Consider the following 19456-nt stretch of genomic DNA (forward strand, 5'->3'; position numbering starts at 1 on the left):
GCCTACGCGTCCGGAGCCTGTGCTCCGCAACGGGAGAGGCCACAACAGTGAGAGGCCCGCGTACCGCAAAAAAAAAAAAAAAAAAGGTCTAAAACCACATCACGCTAATACTCTTCCAGGTGGTTCCCACACAAAAATGAAGGCAGGCTTTGATGCCTACCACTGAATTTCTCTGATTCAAAAATATCATCGGTTGGAAGATCCACCATTCATTTAATAATCGTTTTTCGGAGGGAAATAAACACGCAACAATGAAATACACACTGATTATAAATGCTATTCCAATTTCAAAATCGTTATCAATGTGCAACCGGACTGCAGTAATCTGGCAACTTCTTTGTCAACTGTTAATAGGAATCGTTGTTAAAAGTCCAAGTCTGAAAAGAACGGTGTGCGGAGTCTCCGTTATTTATTTAACTTAACCATCCTTTATTTGACCATTTACTTTAACCCATTAAATTGGGTTAATTGCTTTAGCGGCTGAAGGTTTGCCTTCCTAAAACCTAAGGGGGAAAGTGCGGGCTAACCAGGTCCAAGGATGTCAATAAGCTTGGCGTCTACGGGCCTAGACACGACCGGCCTTGTTTTAATCCTGTATGTTAATGAAAGTAATACACCTGTAAGATTATAAATGCCCAAGGCACGCGTATCTGGGGATCTTGAAACTATTTAGAATTTCTGTTCATTCCCTGCGGGAGCATCTTGGGGAAGAGAAACCGTGTCGGAAGCATGCGTCCACCCCACGTTGGTCCAGAGGTGGAGGTCGCGGAGGCAGAGGTAGAGAAGGTGTTACGGCTGCCTGGCGTGTGTGTGTGTGTGTGTGTGTAGGGGGGCGGCTTGTCTTTATTGGGCACCAGGGGTGTGTGGACTCGGCCTGAACCGCCCAGCTCTTCCACACGTTCCCGTTTGGGGCGGGGACCTGCACGGCTTGCCCAGCGCTAGGAAAGCATCCCCTCCCCGGCCCCGGGGACCCGGCCCCGGGGACCTGACCCCGGGGGGCGCGTGCGCAGGCGCTGCGCCGCACTTACTGTCCTCGGGCAGGTTGTTCTCGCGCTCTTCTCTCTCCATCTGCTGGCACCACCCTTCCATGCGGTCCCGCTCCGCCTGGAGAAGCTTCAGAAACCAGTGGCCGTCCCGGTGGCACACTGACCTCTGCACGGCCTCCAGGGGATCTTCGGTGATTGAGTCAATCCAGGGGTCTGGGGGCGGCAGAATGGAAGGGTCGAAATCCGCATCGAAGTCCTCGTCGGCCGCGCAGGCGTGGTAGTGGTTTCCTGAGCCCTGGATGCTGACCGTGGAGGTGCTGGCGTCCCGGGAGAACTGTCTGGCCACCGGGCCGGGGCATGAATTGTCCTCTATAGACTCCAGAGAGTTCTCCAGGTTATCGTGGAAGTCCAGGTCGGCCTGCACGGCCGTCGTCACACTGTTGGATCGAGTGAACCTGCGGAAGCTTGGAGGGATAGAGAGAGACGAGTTAGTTCAAAGATGTTTCTCAAAGCAGAATTACATTCTGTGTCTTTTCGTGGGTGTGCAAGAGGGGGTCTCATCTTCTCAGTCTGCAGAGGTAGCCCTTGACGCCGGCGCATCGATTGCCCTGGCTCTAGTGTAAAGAGCACAGAGCCCTCATCTCTGTTCAATATGGAATGTGAAAACGTATCTAGAGAAGGTTTAGAAGTGGACCGCAGGCACCGCTCTCAAAGCCAGAATGATGTCCGGGGTTCAACTTCCTCCCCAAATCGGCAGTGGCTTGAATCCTGACATTCAGTGAAGGGTAAATTTGGTGAGGGGTAAGGAAACAATTCAGTTATCTCTTAGTCTGCGTAATTTCCTTTGAAACAAGAGGAGAGAAAACAACAACAACAACCCACCTGGGCCAAAACTCTCTTGAATCCCACATAACCACATTTCCCAGGGACAGCTCTTACCTGAAAGCAAACTAAACTGTCATTAAGCTCCCCTTAACGTTAAAGCTCCTTCCCCTGGGAAGTTTTCACCTGTCTCTTGATCACAGGGTCATCGTGATAATTTGATACAAAGCCTTTGGGGCAAAATCAGCTCGAGGTTCTAGAGTTTTCCGGTACCATCCTTCCCTGCGCCTTTAATTTCCCTCTCCATAGTTCTTCTACCGAGGTGATAAAAGACAACTTGTTAACACCATTTTATATGGACATACAACCAAATGGTTCTAGATTTCTCTTGACCCCTACCGCAAAGGTGAGGATGTATGGAAGGAGGGAGGGGTGGGGAAGGACAGGGGAGCAGTGAATTCTTTCTCAGACAAGGGGCAAGGGAAGGTGTGGGCCTGAAGTAATTTAAAACACACCCCCAGAAAGCTTCCTTGGCTCCTAGAGCAGACAGGAAATGATGATTTAACAGGATATAAGAGGATATGTCTACTGAAGGCAGCATCAGGTATCTGTTACCCCCACTTTATACTTCTTTTTTTTTTAAGGTAACTTCCTGATCTAATATTTTATTTATTTTTTATTCTGAAGAAATATATGTAACATAAAATTTACAAGTTTAACCATTTTTAAATGTACGGTTCAGTGGCATTAAATACATTCACACTGTTGTACAACCATCACCACCATCCATCTCCAGAACCTTTTCATCTTCCCCAGTTGAAACTCTGTACCCGTTAAACAACTCCCCATTCCCCCTTCCTTCCAGCCTCTGGCAACCACAATTCCACTTTCTGTCTCTCTGAATTTGACTACTCTAGGTCCTTCATGTAAGTTGAGTCATACGGTATGTGTCTTTCTGTCGCTGGCTTATTTCACTTAGCGTGATGTCTTCAAGGTTCATCCATATTGTAGCATATGTCGGAATTTCCTTCCTATTTAAGGCTGAATAATATCCCATTATATGTACATAGCACATTGTGTTTATTTTTTCATTCATCAGTAGACATTTGGGTTGGTTCCACCTTTTGACTATTGTGAATAATTCTGCTATGAACATGGGTGTACAAATAACTCTTTGAGACTCTGCTTTCAACTCTTCTGGGTATATACCCAGAAGTAGAATTGTTGAATTATGTGCTAATTCTGTTTTTAATATTTTGAGGAGCTGTTTTCCCTAGCAGTTGTACCATTTTATATTCCCACCAACAATGCATGTTTTCCAGTTTCTCCACATCCTTGCCAACAGTGATTTTCTGACTTTTTCTTTTTTTTTTAATTTTTATTGGAGTATAGTTGCTTTACAATATTGTGTTAGTTTCTGCTGTACAGCACAGTGAATCAGCTATACATATACGTATATCCCCTCTTTTTTGGATTTCTTTTCCATTTAGGTCACCACAGAGCACCGAGTAGTTTCCTGTGCTATACAGTAGGTTCTCATTAGTTATCTGTTTTATACATAGTATCCATAGTGTATATATGTCAATCCCAATCTCCCAGTTCATCAACCCCCTCTTCCCCCTTGGTATCCATATGTTTGTTCTCTGCGTCTGTGACTTTCGATAGTAGCCCCCGCTTCCCCCTTGGTATCCGTACGTTTGTTCTCTGCGTCTGTGACTTTTTCGATAGTAGCCCCCGCCTCCCCCTTGGTATCCGTACGTTTGTTCTCTGCGTCTGTGACTTTTTCGATAGTAGCCATCCTAATGGGTGTGAGGTGATATATTTTCTTGACTGGCTCATGATTATGCCATGTTAAGATGGTTTATTTGCTAGTTGATTTTCAGTTAATATTCAATAGTGCCAGCCTTAAAGGAGAGTGCACTAAATAATGTCCATACAACATTTAATAAACCAGATTATATGCTTTTTTCTTAACTCTTGTGGAACACTCTATCAGAGCCAATTAATACTAATATTCTGGTCCCTCAAAAATAAATAATGAACAGACCGGAAGCCACAAAAAGGAGAGGGTACAATCATCTTAATCAGCCCATGTTTTCCCCCTAGAGAATAAATACCAAAAAAGTAAATGACTGCACAGTTGGTCTGTGTTAATTATTAGGATGATCACAATAATAAATGTGATTCTCACCATTCATTTTATGAAGATAGGCCTGCCAATAAAGGCCAGCCCATCTCACTGTTTGCTGTTTGCAAGAAGTTATTTCTGTGGAAGGTATCAGGTGTGGCCATTTTTTAAAAGAATTTATTTATTTAGTTTTGGCTGTGTTGGGTCTTCGTTTCTGTGCGAGGGCTTTCTCTAGTTGTGGCAAGTGGGGGCCACTCTTCATCGCCGTGCGCGGGCCTCTATCGCGGCCTCTCCTGTTGCGGAGCACAGGCTCCAGACGCGCAGGCTCAGTAGTTGTGGTCCACGGGCCTAGTTGCTCCGCGGCATGTGGGATCCTCCCAGACCAGAGCTCGAACCCGTGTCCCCTGCATTAGCAGGCAGATTCTCAACCACTGCGCCACCAGGGAAGGCCCAGGCGTGGCCATTTTATAAGTCCTTTAACTCCGAAATGGGTCATAGGAAAAATCGCTCAGTGTGGAAGTCTGAAAGAATGTCCTTCCTGGTCCTAGCAGTGAAAACAAGAAGAACTGTGCTACCGCGATTTTTCCAATAATCACCGGCTTCTTGGCTGCGAGAGGCCATTTCTGCCGCCTTCTTGTTCATCCACCAACACGTTAAATGACATCTGAAGCTGAGCTTTCTCTCCAGCTGCATGTGTGCGAACTGGTTGACTTTCCTCACAACAGTTGACATTCTACCTGTTCCACTAACACAAAATCCCAGCTATGAAAACACTCAGCTCCCCTCTCCAAGATCATAGGCTGCCAGAGGCATTCCATTTCCAAACTTAAGGAAGGCCCAGCGCCTTATTGCTTCCAGTCTGAGCAAACTTGCCGGAGACTGAGTCTGTTCCACATGCAAATCACAATGACCCACTTTCCTTGTGCCTCTGTTTTTATCTACACAAAACCGTACCACCAGCATTCCTGACAGAGGGCTCCTGGCTATGAATCTTGTAAAGTATCCACCTTCTTCAGAAAAATTACTTGGCAGGAGATGAGTAGAAGTTTCCAGGTTAGTCACCCAGAAAGAAAGAAAAGTTAAGTAAAATTAAAGTGGTTTGGGATTAAAAGCGGTGCCTTTGAACTCAGGCAGCCCTGTGCAGGCTACACTGTTTCTCTAAATTAAGTTCCTTAAGCAAGTGCTTTCTTCTACCCTGAGTTTTCAAAGAATGTTCTGCTCTATGAAACGCTTTATGTCTTTCATGTGCAGAGTTCCTTCTGGGAGAAGGGTGCAATCAAGTTGTTGTTGTTTAAAAGTTTTGATAGGAACACAGAGGGAGTCATTGGTTTCCCTTCTGTGTTTCTGAAGAGAATAGATCAGTTGCTGGTGGATGGTATAAACCTGAAAGCTGAACCCTGTGGCCTGCTGTTTGCAAACCCACAATTTCCAGTCTTGAAGCTTCTTTGGCCCTTCGTGCCCTAAAGGCAAAATGTGTGATAATTACAACTTCTGAAAAGGACCGGCCAATATTCTGGCCAAAGGAGCAGAAAACCATGAAACCAAAGACTGGACCAACCACTACGGGGTACAATACCTTGTCTGTTCTGAAGGCAAGAGGAAAGGCACTTGTGGGCATTCACCTCTGCTGTCGCTTTGTGCTCTTTCTATGAAACAAGTTTATATTTCTTTTTTTAAAATTAATTAATTAATTAAGTTTTGGCTGCGTTGGGTCTTTGTTGCTGTGTGCAGGCTTTCTCTAGTTGTGGCGAGTCGGGGCCACTCTGTTATGGTGCACAGGCTGCTTATTGCGGTGGCTTCTCTTGTTGCAGAGTACGGGCTGTAGGCGTGCGGGCTTCAGTAGTTGTGGCGCGTGGGCTCAGTAGTTGTGGCTCGCCGGCTCTAGAGCGCAGGCTCAGTAGTTGTTGCGCACGGGCTTAGTTGCTCCGCAGCATGTGGGATCTTCCCAGGCCGGGGCTCGAACCCGTATCCCCTGCATCGGCAGGCAGATTCTTAACCACTGTGCCACCAGGGAAGCCCGAGTTTATATTTCTGATGAGAGGATTTTGTGCCCCGCTCTCACCACTTTTCTGTCCAGGAGATTCCAAATCAGTGAACAGATGGTAAATCTCAGAGGCCCATTCTCATCCCCCCTGTCTGATGGGGCTGTATTTAAACAAAATAAGTCATGAATGAAAACTAAGCACAGTCTATATCTTTAGACCGCACATGCTTTGTTCCTGCAAGTTCAACTATCTGAGACTCAAGCCATAAACTTATCTTAGGGAGACTCCCTCAGTCACACCCGTTACAGAATCCTCTGGTTTCTGGTTCTCTTTTCCATCCCTCTCATCCACATAATGGTTGCTTTTCAGGGCTAAATCTAGTTTCAAAGAAAAAAACGCTAGTCCTATGCTGTTCTTTCTTCTTTAGACACTTTTCCCGTGCCTGCTGTCAAGGCAGAATATATGTAGAATTCGAAAATGCTTTTCTTCAAAAGTGTGCCATCTTTGTCTCTTGGGAAATGGCCCTTAACCGATGTAAAATCCAGGACGTCTCATTACATAAAATGAAAGATAGATCAAAAGGTAGGCAAGGGGAATGAGGAGACTGATATCAAGAATTAAGACTTTTTCTAACAAAGAGGTTCACTCTTTCTGTCAGACGAGCTTCCCAGTTAGAACAGAGCACAGAGGAACCTACATGTCATGCAACCCTGCTCACAAGTTCAGTGGGAAAAAACCGTCCTGCTGCTTATTTTATGTGGTTAGCACTGTCCTATTGACAGATTGTAAAACTACCTCAACACAAGCATCTATTGGTTATTTAAAGCCCTCCACGTTCATCATACGTTTGCCTGAAGCTCTCTTTAAGCAAAGAAAATTAGAATAGGTTTTCTACATGAAGACTCTCTCTAGGCCAGATAATTGTAATGCATTTGTCAAATAAAAGAAAGGGAGGGGGCTTCCCTGGTGGCACAGTGGTTGAAAGTCTGCCTGCCGATGCAGGGGACACGGGTTCGTGCCCCGGTCCGGGAAGATCCCACATGCCTCAAAGTGGCTGAGCCTGCGCGTCTGGAGCCTGTGCTCCGCAACGGGAGAGGCCACAACAGTGAGAGGCCCACGTACAGCAAAAAAAAAAAAAAAAAAAAAAGGGAGGGAATGGAAAGTGCTGAGAGCCGGCTTGGTATCACCTGATAGTGTCTGCGAGGGCCCAGCATTTGGCCGTTCTCGCCTTAGTACCAGCCGGGCAGGTGCTGTATCCTTGATGGGTGTTGCTATGGGAACCTTGGTTGGGAGCCTCAACAAAATATCCTTGAGCTGACTGTGCCCCAGAGGGAATGGCTTTCCCTCAGCAACCAGAACATTGGGTCATTCGATGGCTCCTGACCCCAGGTAACGAACAAAAGCCTGAGAAGTCTCACTCACAATTCTCTTTTATTGAGTCTTGTTTTGGGGTCAAATGGGGGCCATAGGCTTGTGAGTAAGATGGTTATTTTTCTTCTTGCCAACTAAATTATCTTGAAAAGCACGTAAAAAGAAAGAAAGAAAGAGGGAGAGAGGAGGAAGAGAAAGGAAGGGAGGGAGAGAGTGAAGAGGGAAGGAAGGAAAGAAGGAAGGAAGGAGGGAAGGAAGGAAGGAGAGAGAGAGAGAAAGAAAGAAAGAAAGAAAGAAAGGGAAAGAAAAAGATGTATGAGGCATATCAGGAATTGCCAAGTTTCAGGCTTTTGAAATTTAAATTGCATGAATGCCACACCTTTAAAAGTCAGGTGTACTGGAAGAACTATTTGGCTAAGTTATGGTATTGTTAACTTGGCAAAGAAGAGAGATTGTTTGTCAAGTATAATATGGAGGGTGAGTGCTAGGCTTTGTCATACTACAAGGAAGCTGTGCGGAGTGGGATTGATCCAAAGCTTCTGGGTTGGCAAAGGCTGGATGTTTTTGACTGCCGAAGTTCTTGCCAAGTCTGTGGTCCCTGAACTGGCTGTCAGAAGATGCTGCCTCCATGTTGGCTTTTTGTTTTTAACATTCTGCTTAGTTGAAAAGGCACAAATCACTACAAGCCCAAATGTTTACATATGTAAGTCACTTACAATCAAAAGAGATCTTTTGTAGCAGTTGACATGGTGTTAAAAGAGAAAACAATGCTCCCTTTCCACATGCTTGTTCCACCCAGTTTTGAGGCCACAAGCTTTAAGTGTGAAGCAAGGGAGATGTTAAAAACTCAGAATTGTATGGAAATAGAGGTAATTTTGGTGAAAAAACAAAAGTAGGCTTTTGTTTCTAGAAATGGGGAGCAGCTCTCATAATAGACGCTAGTGTGCTTTCCTTCCACACCTGTGACTCAATCTGTGCATTCACAAACCTGCTGACATGGCGAGTGTCCTTCACAAGCACATTTTTTTCTTTTTGCCACCCGGTACGACTTGCGGGATCTTAGTTCCCCCACGAAGGATTGAACCCAGGGCCCCGGCAGTGAGAGCACTGAGTCCTAACCGCTGGACCGCCAGGGAATTCCGCACAAGCACGTTTTGATACCAGCATTTATCCCCCTAACCATTAAGTGTGTCCTCGAGGTCTGTGTATTATTTTGTAACATAGGAGAGAAGGAGATGGTTCCACCAACTGGGGAGAAGAAAGACCAGAAGCTATTATGCAAATAACCAAAATACCCATCTGCTCTCATCCCCATCCCATAAATGAACATAGATGAAAAGATCTTGGCCTTCCCTTTGCATGTCCACACCTCCAGACGCGCACATCCTGCTCTAGACATTCACTGTATTCCAACTTCATCTATTTAACAAAGGAATGGCGGGTGAGGGAGTTGAAGAGGGAGGAAAAGGCCACAAGGTGACTTACTATCCATTTATTCCGGGATGAGTTTTCTCTAATTCCCTGGTCGCTGCAGGTAAATAGTCCTTGCAGTAACAATGATTCTCACTTGGATGAGCTCCAAATAAATAGGCCAGACAGTTAAGAAGTAGTTTACGAAGACATAAATGGAAATATTAAATACACATACACTAGGACAATAACATTCTGGAGTTTTCTTGCCAGAAAATTGCTGTGAGACCAGGAGCTTCTCTCTGTACAACCACTAAAGACATGTCGACTTGTCAACTTGACAATGTTAATAAATAACGCAAAAGTACACCATTGCAAAGCTTCTAGCTCCCCTTAACCCTTTCAATTGTGAGGACCAAAAATTATTGCTTGATAAATTGTTCCAAAACACATATAAATATCTAAGCTTATAAAAGATATTTGAGTGGGGATGGGGGCAGGAAGCCAGAACACATACCACGCACTTATCCACATTTATCTCTTGTTTCCGAACTAGAGATTATGAGAGCAATATAGCAACCTGGGAAATAGGGTAACAAGCAGAAAGGCAAGACCCAGGAGACTGGGCCTAGACCTTCAACTAAAAGTCTCCATCTGCGTGTAATGCTACTTTAAAATTGAAGGAACACTGCTGGAATGTTGAATCGGAGAACATACGCCTAAAAGAGGCCACTGGTGTTCATTGTATCCAACTTGTAAACTTTAGATATGGAAAGGTAAAGTTACTTTTAATTTGGATCTCTTTGATTAAAATGCTCTTTCTTTCCCCGTGATTTCCATACATTCCAGTACATTCCATGACCTTCCAACCAGAGAACAGTGCTAAATGACAGGGCTTACCCTACCTACAAGCCAAACAAAACCTACGTTGATGAGTTCTGCTTCTGGCAATGATTGAATTTATTTACACTTCTATCTGAAACAACTGTAAAAGAAGAGTTACATACCAAAAAACTGGTATTTATATGATCTATCAGTGGATAATTGGAAGCTGAAATTAAAATAATACCACTTACAACAGCAAGAAAAATATGAAATATCAGTGAGCAAAGCTGACAGAATATGTGCAGGACCTAAAATAGCTGTAAAAAAAGAGCTTTAAAAAGAAGGAAGTTGGTGGTCTTACACTACCTGATTTCAAGACTTACTATAAAGCTACAATAGTCAAGACAGTGTGGCACTGGCATAAAGATGGACACTTAGATCAATGGAACAACATAGAGAATGCAAAAATATATCCATTTTTATATATCAATAAATATTTGGGAAAAGGTACAAAGAATATTCATATGCAAAAAATTTGACCCATACCTTGCACCATATGTAAAAATTAACTCAAATATAGGTCATAGACCATAAAATCGAAAACTGTAAACATTCTGGAAGGAAACAGAAAAACTTTGTCACCTTGAATTAGCCAAAGATTTCTTAGGTATGACACTGAAAGCACAATCCATAAAAGAAAAACGGGACTTTGTTAAAATTATGAATTACTGGGCTTCCCTGGTGGCGCCGTGGCTGAGAGTCCGCCTGCCGATGGAGGGGACGTGGGTTCGTGCCCTGGGCCGGGAGGATCCCACATGCCGCGGAGCGGCTAGGCCCATGAGCCATGGCCACTGAGCCTGTGCGTCCGGAGCCTGTGCTCCGCAATGGGAGAGGCCACAACAGTGAGAGGCCTGCGTACCACAAAAAAATAAAACAAAAAAACAAACAAACAAAAAAATAATGAAAAAAAAATTATGAATTACTGCTTTTCAACTCTGAGAGAATGAAAAGACAAGCCACAGACAAGGAGAAAATATTTGCAAATCTCCTGTCTGATAAAGAATGTGCGTCCAGAAGGTAAAGTACTCACACAACTCAATAATAATATATATAAAACTAGTTCTGTTTTTAAAGATTTGAATAGACATTTCACTAAAGAAGATATATGGATAGAAAATAAGTTCATGAAAAGATGTTCAACATCATTATGCATTAGGGAAATGCAAATTAAAACCACAATGAGAGAATATCACGTATCTATTAACATTTCTAAAATTAAAAAGACCAACCGTACCTAATATTGACAATAATATGGAGCAACTGGAACTCTTACACGGTAGGGATAATATGAAACAAAGGAACTTGCACACAGTAGGAATGTAAAATGTATACGACTTTGGAAAACTCTTTGGCTGCTTTTTAAAACATTAAAAATTCACATCCCATTAGACCCAACCCACTCCTAGGTTTTTATCTAAGAGAAATGAAAGCATATGTTAGATTAGTACACAATGTTCATAGCAGCTTGACTTTAATTACTCGAAACTGGATATACCTAAGTGTTCATCAACAGGTCACTGAATAAACAAAGTTGGTATATCCATACATTGGAACCCTAATTTGCAGTAAAAGGTTCAGACTATTCATACATGCAAAACATTGGATGAACCTCAAAGTCCTTATGCCAGCTGAGAGGAACCAGGCCAAAAAGGATTACGTACTGCAAGATTTTATTGCAATAAAATTCTGGAAAATGCAAACAAGTGACAGCAAGTGGGGAAAGTGGTAGGGGAGGAGGAGCGGGTGGGAAGGAGGGAGTGACTATATAGGAGGAGACTTTTGGGAGTGATGGATGTGTTCTCTATTTTGGTGGTGGTGATAGTTTCATTTCACATATATATAGATTTGACAAATATATGTCAAAATTTATCAAAGTGTACACTTATGTATAGTTTACTGTATGTTCATTAACGTCAATAAAGCTGTTAAAGGCTTCCCTGGCGCAGTGGTTGAGAGTCCGCCTGCCGATGCAGGGGACACGGGTTCGTGCCCCCGTCCGGGAGGATCCCGCATGCCGCGGAGCTGCTGGGCCCGTGAGCCATGGCCGCTGAGCCTGCGCGTCCGGAGCCTGTGCTCCGCAACGCGAGAGGCCACAACAGTGAGAGGCCTGCGTACCGCAAAAATAAAATAAAATAAAATAAAGCTGTTAAAACAAAGTACGTGATGGGATTTGGGGAGGTATCTGTGCTCTCAAGTGCCTCGCTCTCAGTGTAAAGTGGTACAGATTTTTTTTCAGGAGCTATTTAAAAATGGATATCAAGAACATTAAAAAATGTTATAATTCTTAGACCCAGGAATTCCATTTCAGGAAATGGGATCATCTGAAATAGTGAAAATACATACTGTACAAAGATATTTATCACAATATTATATATTATTATTTTGATCAGTCCACATTTTATGTTTATACATGCACAGTTTTTTGGTTTTTTTTGTTTTTGCGGTACACGGGCCTCTCACTGTTGTGGCCTCTCCCGTTGCGTAGCACAGGCTCCGGATGCACAGGCTCAGCGGCCATGGCTCACGGGCCCAGCAGCTCCGCGGCATGTGGGATCTTCCTGGACCGGGGCATGAACCCGCGTCCCCTGCATCGGCAGGCAGACTCTCAACCATTGCGCCACCAGGGAAGCCCCATGCACAGTTTTAAAATATCAAATGGTTCCACAAGGCTGGCTATGAAAAATAGAAATTCCTGGCCTACTTATGTAACAATTTACTGCTCCAGAGGCAGCCACTTATAAACACTATTTCTAAATAACAAAAATTGCTATTCTTTTTTTACATTCAGCATTTGTCCATAGGAAAGATGAAGATTTAGATTTCTCTCACCTCATCAACATTCTTCCTTCCTCTCTCAGTGTCTCTGTCTCTGTCTCTCTCTCTCTCTCTCACACACACACACACACACACACAAATGTATTTCTGGTCTGTTCCTGTATTTTTCCATTCTCCTAATATACTTGCATTGTAAATTTGGACCAATATTCAGACCTTGCCTTTTATGGCCACATTATTATGAGCGGAAAATAGTATTCACAGCTGACCATGTGTTATGGGCTGAATTGTGTGCTCCTCCCACAAATTCCTGTTGAAATCCTAATTCTCCGTACCTCAGAATGTGACTGTATTTGGAGATAGGGCCTTTAAAGAGGTAATTAAATTAAAAGCAAGTCATGTGGTTGGGCCCTAATTCAGTGTAACTGATATCCTCAAAGAAGAGGAAATTTTGACACAGACAGACACAGAGGGAAGAACATCTGAAGACAGGAAGGAGATGGCCATCTACAAACCAAAGGCTGCGGAAGAAATCAACATTCCCGACACCTTGATCTTGGACTTCTAGCCTCCAGAACTGTGAGGAAATAAATTTCTGTTGTTTAAGCCACCCAGTCTGCGATACTTTGTTATGGCAGCCCTAGCAAACAAATATGCCATATTAAATTCTACTTCCTGCACATTTTTTTCCTTTTAAAAATTTGCTGAACTTTTATGTACTTAGCACTTAATCCTCAAAATTCCTCCAGGTATGTAAATGTCCTCTCCGTGCATTGAAACAGATTAGGAATTCTACCAGTCTTCCTGAAGAAATCTTTCACAGCTTCTGACCTGCTCCCTCTCACCTGGTCACTCCCCAGACCTGCTGCACCACCATTGTCTGGGAATTCCTTTTCTCCATCATCCTTTCCTTTCCCCCTTTCTTGTGCTGGATCATGTGTTTCTTGAATTCTATATTTACTTCTCTCTTTGCTTTTCTCCTTTTTGTACGTCTTTCTAGAAATGTCTTCACGTGTACTTTCCAACTCTTCTGTTGGGTTTTCCAGTTCTCTGTTAAATTTTTAATTTCTTTTTTTAAAATATAAGTTTATATATTTATTTATTTTTGGCTGCGTTGGGTCTTCGTTGTTGTGCACGGGCTTTCTCTAGTTGCGGCGAGAGGGGGCTACTCTTCAGTTGTGGAGCGCGGGCTCTAGGCGCATGGGCTTCAGTAGTTGTGGCACGCGGGCTCAGTAGTTGTGGCACACTGGGCTTAGTTGCTCTGCGGCATGTGGGATCTCGCGGGACCAGGGCTCAAACCCATGTCCCCTACATTGGCAGGAGGATTCTTAACCACTGCACCACCAGAGAAGTCCCAGATAGGAGACTTTTCAGCCAACTTTGAGCTGGGATAGCACATCACCAGGACCCAAAGAAGGAGAAAAAATCAGTTTATCTGAAATGAACAAATAAACCTATGTGACAAAGGAAAGCAGTAATAACGATTAAATCAACAGCATCATTTCTTTTTCAAGTTCCACTTGAGTAAAAGGAGCAATTGCATCTTTCAATCAGTCTTTTTGAAAATGTTCCTCTTAAACAAATGAAGTGTTTCCCTTACTGTGAGCCCCTCATTTTTTGTTTCTGTCTTAACCGGACAAGATTTATTAACTTGTGTTTCACCGTCCTTGGGCCCCATTCTACCACATGCCTCCTTGAAAGGCATAGTAAAAGCCTCTGGAGAAGTCTGTGCCTCGGTGAGGGGCTCATCCACTGCGATCCTCAGTGTCAGGTGATCTGACTGGGCTTTCACCTGCAAAATCCCTGATGGTGGTTTCTTTGGGTCTTTGGGCTCAGACTGGTCCACTCTCCCACCATAGACTGTTCCATATGCCCGTGTAGAGGGAACGTGGCTGCCGGGATTCTGGGAGCTGAGTGAACATAGAACGCTTAGGGCAGGTGCCTCAACATTATGTTTGTGAATTTTCATTTATCCTCCTATTTTCATTACAGCAAACTGCCCTCAACTGTCCTCCAGACCCAGGACCCTTTGTTTTAGCCTCTGAAGGGAAGCCTCCTGTCTCCTGCCAGAGTGGGGAAGGGCTGTCTTTCACCTGACTGTAGAATCAGACAGCTTTTAGCTCCACCTTCACCCCTACATCCAGTGCTGTCAATGCCCGTGCCTTTTGTGGGTTCTGAAACTTAAATTGAATTACATCTTAGATTTCTGCATCACTGGCTTTAGATTCAACTTTTTCTGGTCGCCTAAGTCAGGTATCACTTGTCTATCTGCCTTCCAGCTTTCACAGTTTTGCTGTTGTATTTTTTCCTCTTTTGTTCTCTTCATCCTTGACAGTTTGTGCCAAAACAAACACAAAATCCTTTTACTGTCATTTAGTTTCAGAAGGTCTCAAAGATTGATGTGTATATGTTTTTCGCCACCTTTAATCAAAAGTCAATCTAGAAATAATGTAGATATTCAACAGGGAGAGAAAGGGGAAGCAAATTATGGTCTACACCTATTCTTGAATATTATGTAACCATTAAAAGAAGTATTTGTCATGAATTTTTAATAATGATAAAGCCCTTGTTGTAATAGTTGATTTTTAAAACATTACTGAATTTTATACATAGGATGATTTCAACAACTTTCAAAATGTTCATGGAAAAAGCATGGGTAAAAATATACCCCTTTATTAGTTCATGGTTAATGGATGGGATTATGGGAAATTTTAATTTTATTTCTGTAATTTATAAATTTTCATAATGTATAAATACTATCTTACTTTTCTTATCATTAAGTATATTAATAACACACAATTGTTATAGAAAAGGTAGATAACACTTAAAAAGATATCTATCTCTCCATCCACATGTATAATCACAGTTTTTTCAATTGCTCCAAAGTACATCAGAGAGTTATATACACTGTTAACACACTGCTGTATGTTTTCCTGCAAGTAAATCTGCATGCTATTTTTATAACGAAAATGATAATATTCTTCCTCTTTGTGTCCGCTGTTAAGAGTCTTGGAGTCACTAGTGGGCTAATGTAAGAAAGTCTAGTTTGAACTACTGTTGAAATACAATTGTTACTTGGAAGGAAAGAGGAGATCCCTGGGAGTCTTTTAGCTTTTTCACCTAAGTCAATAGAAAGGGTTGGTTTACTAGATTTGCTAATTATCAGCTTGAAAGACAAGAAGACCTCATGCAAACTCCTGGCGAGCAGTCCAAAGGATGAGAGAGAATGGGGGTGGGATGCTTGGAGGCCCTGCAATAGAGCAGCAGCTGAGGGGAGTGTCCCTGGGAGAGGGGTTGGCAAGATGTGCCTGCTTTGCTTAGGATCAGTCCTGCAGAGCAGCAAAAATATGCCATGTGGATCCTTTCGAATAATCCTACTAGCTGACCCGTGAAACAGGAATTGGGGACAGATAGCTAATGTTGGATGGAGAGGAGGTATTTCTTTATTGGCTTAAGAAAGCAGTCTTGCTTCAAAACCACATGCATTCACTGACTCTGGCTTGGAGCTGCCATGGCATTTAAACTAGTGATCTTTAGGCAGCCTTCCTCTGTGCCCAGTCCCCACGGTGAGGCAGCTCTGGAGAATGGACGTGGCACTTCTGCTACCAATGGCATTTTCAGGGTGTGATGGCTGCCTGAAAATATACCAGGAAGATTTGTGATACTCCATTTCGATTCTTTTTCTTGAAGTAGGTTGGTTACCCAGTGCATTTTATGTTTTTACTAATGAGTTATTGATTTTCCTTTTGTTTGGATAGGGAACACTGAAGAGCACCCTGAATTTACAAGTCTGCCTCTGAATAGATGGATCAGGCAGATGGACTTTGTTATGTCGGATTTGGTTCCTAAATTGTGATGGTTTCAAAAGGTGGTGAGGAGTCTCTGAGCCTCTTCCGAAGTCATTTAATCTTCCTCTCTTTGCACTATCTCTTTCTTTCTCTGGCTCTATTTTCTTTCTGTTTTCACTTTTTGTTAGGTTAGTGTTGTTTATCAGTCTGTTTACTTGGGGAAGGAAAAGATGGATTGTAATGGCCATTCAATGCAAAAATAACAGTCTCATCTTTACCACTGGATAATTTTTTTTTTTTTTTTTTTTTTTTTGCGGTACGCGGGCCTCTCACTGTTGTGGCCTCTCCCGTTGCGGAGCACAGGCTCCGGACGCGCAGGCCCAGCGGCCATGGCTCACGGGCCCAGCCGCTCCGCGGCACGCAGGATCCTCCCAGACCGGGGCACGAACCCGCGTCCCCTGTATTGGCAGGCGGACTCTCAACCACTGCGCCACCAGGGAAGCCCTGGATAATTAAAAAAAAAAAAAAAAAAAAAAAATCCCATAGCTGTCTTTAAGAAATCTCATCTGCCCAATTTTGTGCTTTAAGATCCTATCTAAATGAGTGGATACCAGCAAAATTATAAAAAGAATTATAATTAGAAACAGAAGAAACGAGTAATCCCTGCTTGTTTGACACGGGGTTTCTTTTGGAAAGGCTCAAAACAATCATTAACATCCATTTTTTAATGCTTATTTACTTCATAGCGGTTAACTGCAAACTGACCTTTGAGGACGGGTATATTTTGGAAGGTTAAGCGGCAAAATTGGGGCTGCTAGCCCTTTTGGGGGATGAATTTAAAAGAAATCACTCAGGGCTCCCCTGGTGGCGCAGTGCTTGGGAGTCCGCCTGCCGATGCAGGGGACACGGGTTCATGCCCCGGTCTGGGAAGACCCCACATGCCGCGGAGCGGCTGTGCCCGTGAGCCATGGCCACTGAGCCTGCGCGTCCGGAGCCTGTGCTCCGCAGCGGGAGAGGCCACAACAGTGAGAGGCCCACGTACCGCAAAAAAAAAAAAAAAAAAAAACAAGAAAAAGAAATCAGTCAGTTTACGGAGGAACTGAGCATCCTACAGACTTCAATAATTTATTAATTATTCAACTTTTTAATAACATGATGAAAGTAGCTCATTTGAAGTTTGGGGGTTGCTATTAGGCATGTCCAAATAATGTAATATTAAACACTCCTGTAGATGAACAAGTGTCAGGGCATGAATTTGGTGATATAGAATTATTGACTGCAGGGGAAATGTTTGAAGTACATTTAAAAAATTAAGATGATTTGCTCTTATTTTCATTTTATATTTTATTATTTTTACTTTTGGCCTTGACCAGGGATCAGGGGCCAACCCGTACCCCCTGCATTGGGAGCATGGAGTGTTAACCACTGGACCTCCAGGGAAGTCTCAATTTTCTCTCTTTTTTTTTTTTTTTTTGCGGTACGCGGGCCTCTCACTGCTGTGGCCTCTCCCGTTGCGGAGCACAGGCTCCGGACGCGCAGGCCCAGCGGCCATGGCTCACGGGCCCAGCCGCTCCGCGGCACGCGGGATACTCCCAGACCGGGGCACGAACCCGTGTCCCCTGCATCGGCAGGCGGACTCTCAACCACTGCGCCACCAGGGAAGCCCTCTCTTATTTTTAAAGAAAAGATGGTAGAATTGCTTTCTTGAGATGTCAATCTTTAGAGAGATTCTATTTAGGTGCCTAATAGAATAGGAAACACTTATGTAGTGCTTCCTGTGTGTCAAGTATTTTTCTAAATGTTTTACATATGTTAAACAAAACACCCCAGGACAACACTGATGTTTACCCTATTGTGTATCCTTCTCTCTTTTTTTAAAATTAATAAATTTTACAGAAGTTTTAGGTTCACAGCAAAACTGAGCAGAAAGTACAGCGATTTCCCATATACCTCCTACGCCTTGACATATACAGCTTCCCCGCCATCACCATCTCCCACTGGAGTGATGCATTTGTTACTAGTAATGAGCCTACACTGACACATCATTACCATCCAAAGTTCACAGCTCACGTTAAAGTTCACTCTTGGTGTGGTGTATTGTATGGGTTTGCACAGATGTAAAATGACACCACTGCAGTATCCTACAGAATAGTCTCAGTGCCCTGAAAACCATCTGTGCTCTGCTTATATATACTTCCCTTCCCCCAAACACTTTTTTCCTACTGTCTCTATAGCTTTGCCTTTTCCCAGAGTGTTGTACAGTTGGAATCATACGGTATGTAGCCTTTTCAGATTGGCTTCTTTTACTTAATCACCTGCATTTAAGTTTCCTCCTTGTCTTTTTGTGGCTTGACAGCTTATTTCTTTTTCTTATTTCATTGCTGGTATACAGGATAGTGACTAACTTTTGTATATTCACCTTGTATCCTGCAAACTTGGTATAATTATTTGTTAGTTCCAGGAGTTTTTTTGTCAATTCATTCTGATTTTCTACATAGACAATCGTGTTACCTGTGAACACAGTTTTGTTCCTTCCTTTCTAATCTGTATACCTATTATTTCCTTTTCCTGCCTTACTGCACTAACCAAGACTTCCAGTATGATACTGAAAAGCAGGGGTAAGAGGGAACATTCTTGCCTCGTTCCTGATCTTAGCACAAAAGCCTCAAGGTCCTCACCATTAACTAATACGTTGGCTGTAGGTTTTTCATAGATATTCCTTATCAAGTTGAGAAATTTCCCCTCTATTCCTAGTTTGCTGAAAATTTTTGATCAGGAGTTAGTATTGGATTTTGTCAAATGCTTTTTCTGCATTTATTGATGTGTTCATGTGGTCTTTCTTCTTAGCCAGTTGATGTGATGGATTACATCAATTGATTTTCAAATGTTGAACCAGCCTTGCATATCTGAGATAAAACCTACTTGGCCATGGTGTACAATTTGTTTTATATATTGTTGAATTTGACTTGTTAATACTTGAGAATTTTTGCATCTATGTTCATGAGAGATATTGGAATGCAGTTTTCTTTTCTCATCATGTCTTTTTCTGGTTTTGGTATTAGTGTAATGCTGGCCTCATAGGATGATTTAGGAAGTATTCCATCTGCTTCTATCTTTGGAAGAGATTATAGACGATTGATATAAGTCATTCCTTAAATATTTTGTAGAATTCACCAGTGAGCCCATCTGGGCCTGGTGATTTCTCTTTTGGATGATTATTATTTATTGATTCAATTTCTTTAATAGATATAGGCCTATTCAGATTGTCTATTTCTTCTTGTGCGAGTTTTGGCAGAATTTATATTT

At 42.9% G+C, this 19456-nt stretch overlaps 1 protein-coding gene across 12 annotated transcripts in view; it reads right to left on the reverse strand.

The window, feature by feature from the left end:
• The window catches only part of DLGAP1 (DLG associated protein 1), a 323485-nt gene that overhangs the window by 23806 nt on the left and 280223 nt on the right, over positions 1-19456 (reverse strand). For all 12 annotated transcript variants that reach the window (XM_065889911.1, XM_065889909.1, XM_065889920.1 and 9 more), the window contains one exon: positions 1029-1450. In XM_065889911.1, coding sequence (XP_065745983.1) covers positions 1029-1450 — 422 coding nt within the window. The remainder of the gene's footprint in view (positions 1-1028; positions 1451-19456) is intronic.

This window comes from Phocoena phocoena, chromosome 13 (assembly GCF_963924675.1).
Source record: "Phocoena phocoena chromosome 13, mPhoPho1.1, whole genome shotgun sequence".
NCBI lineage: Eukaryota > Metazoa > Chordata > Mammalia > Artiodactyla > Phocoenidae > Phocoena > Phocoena phocoena.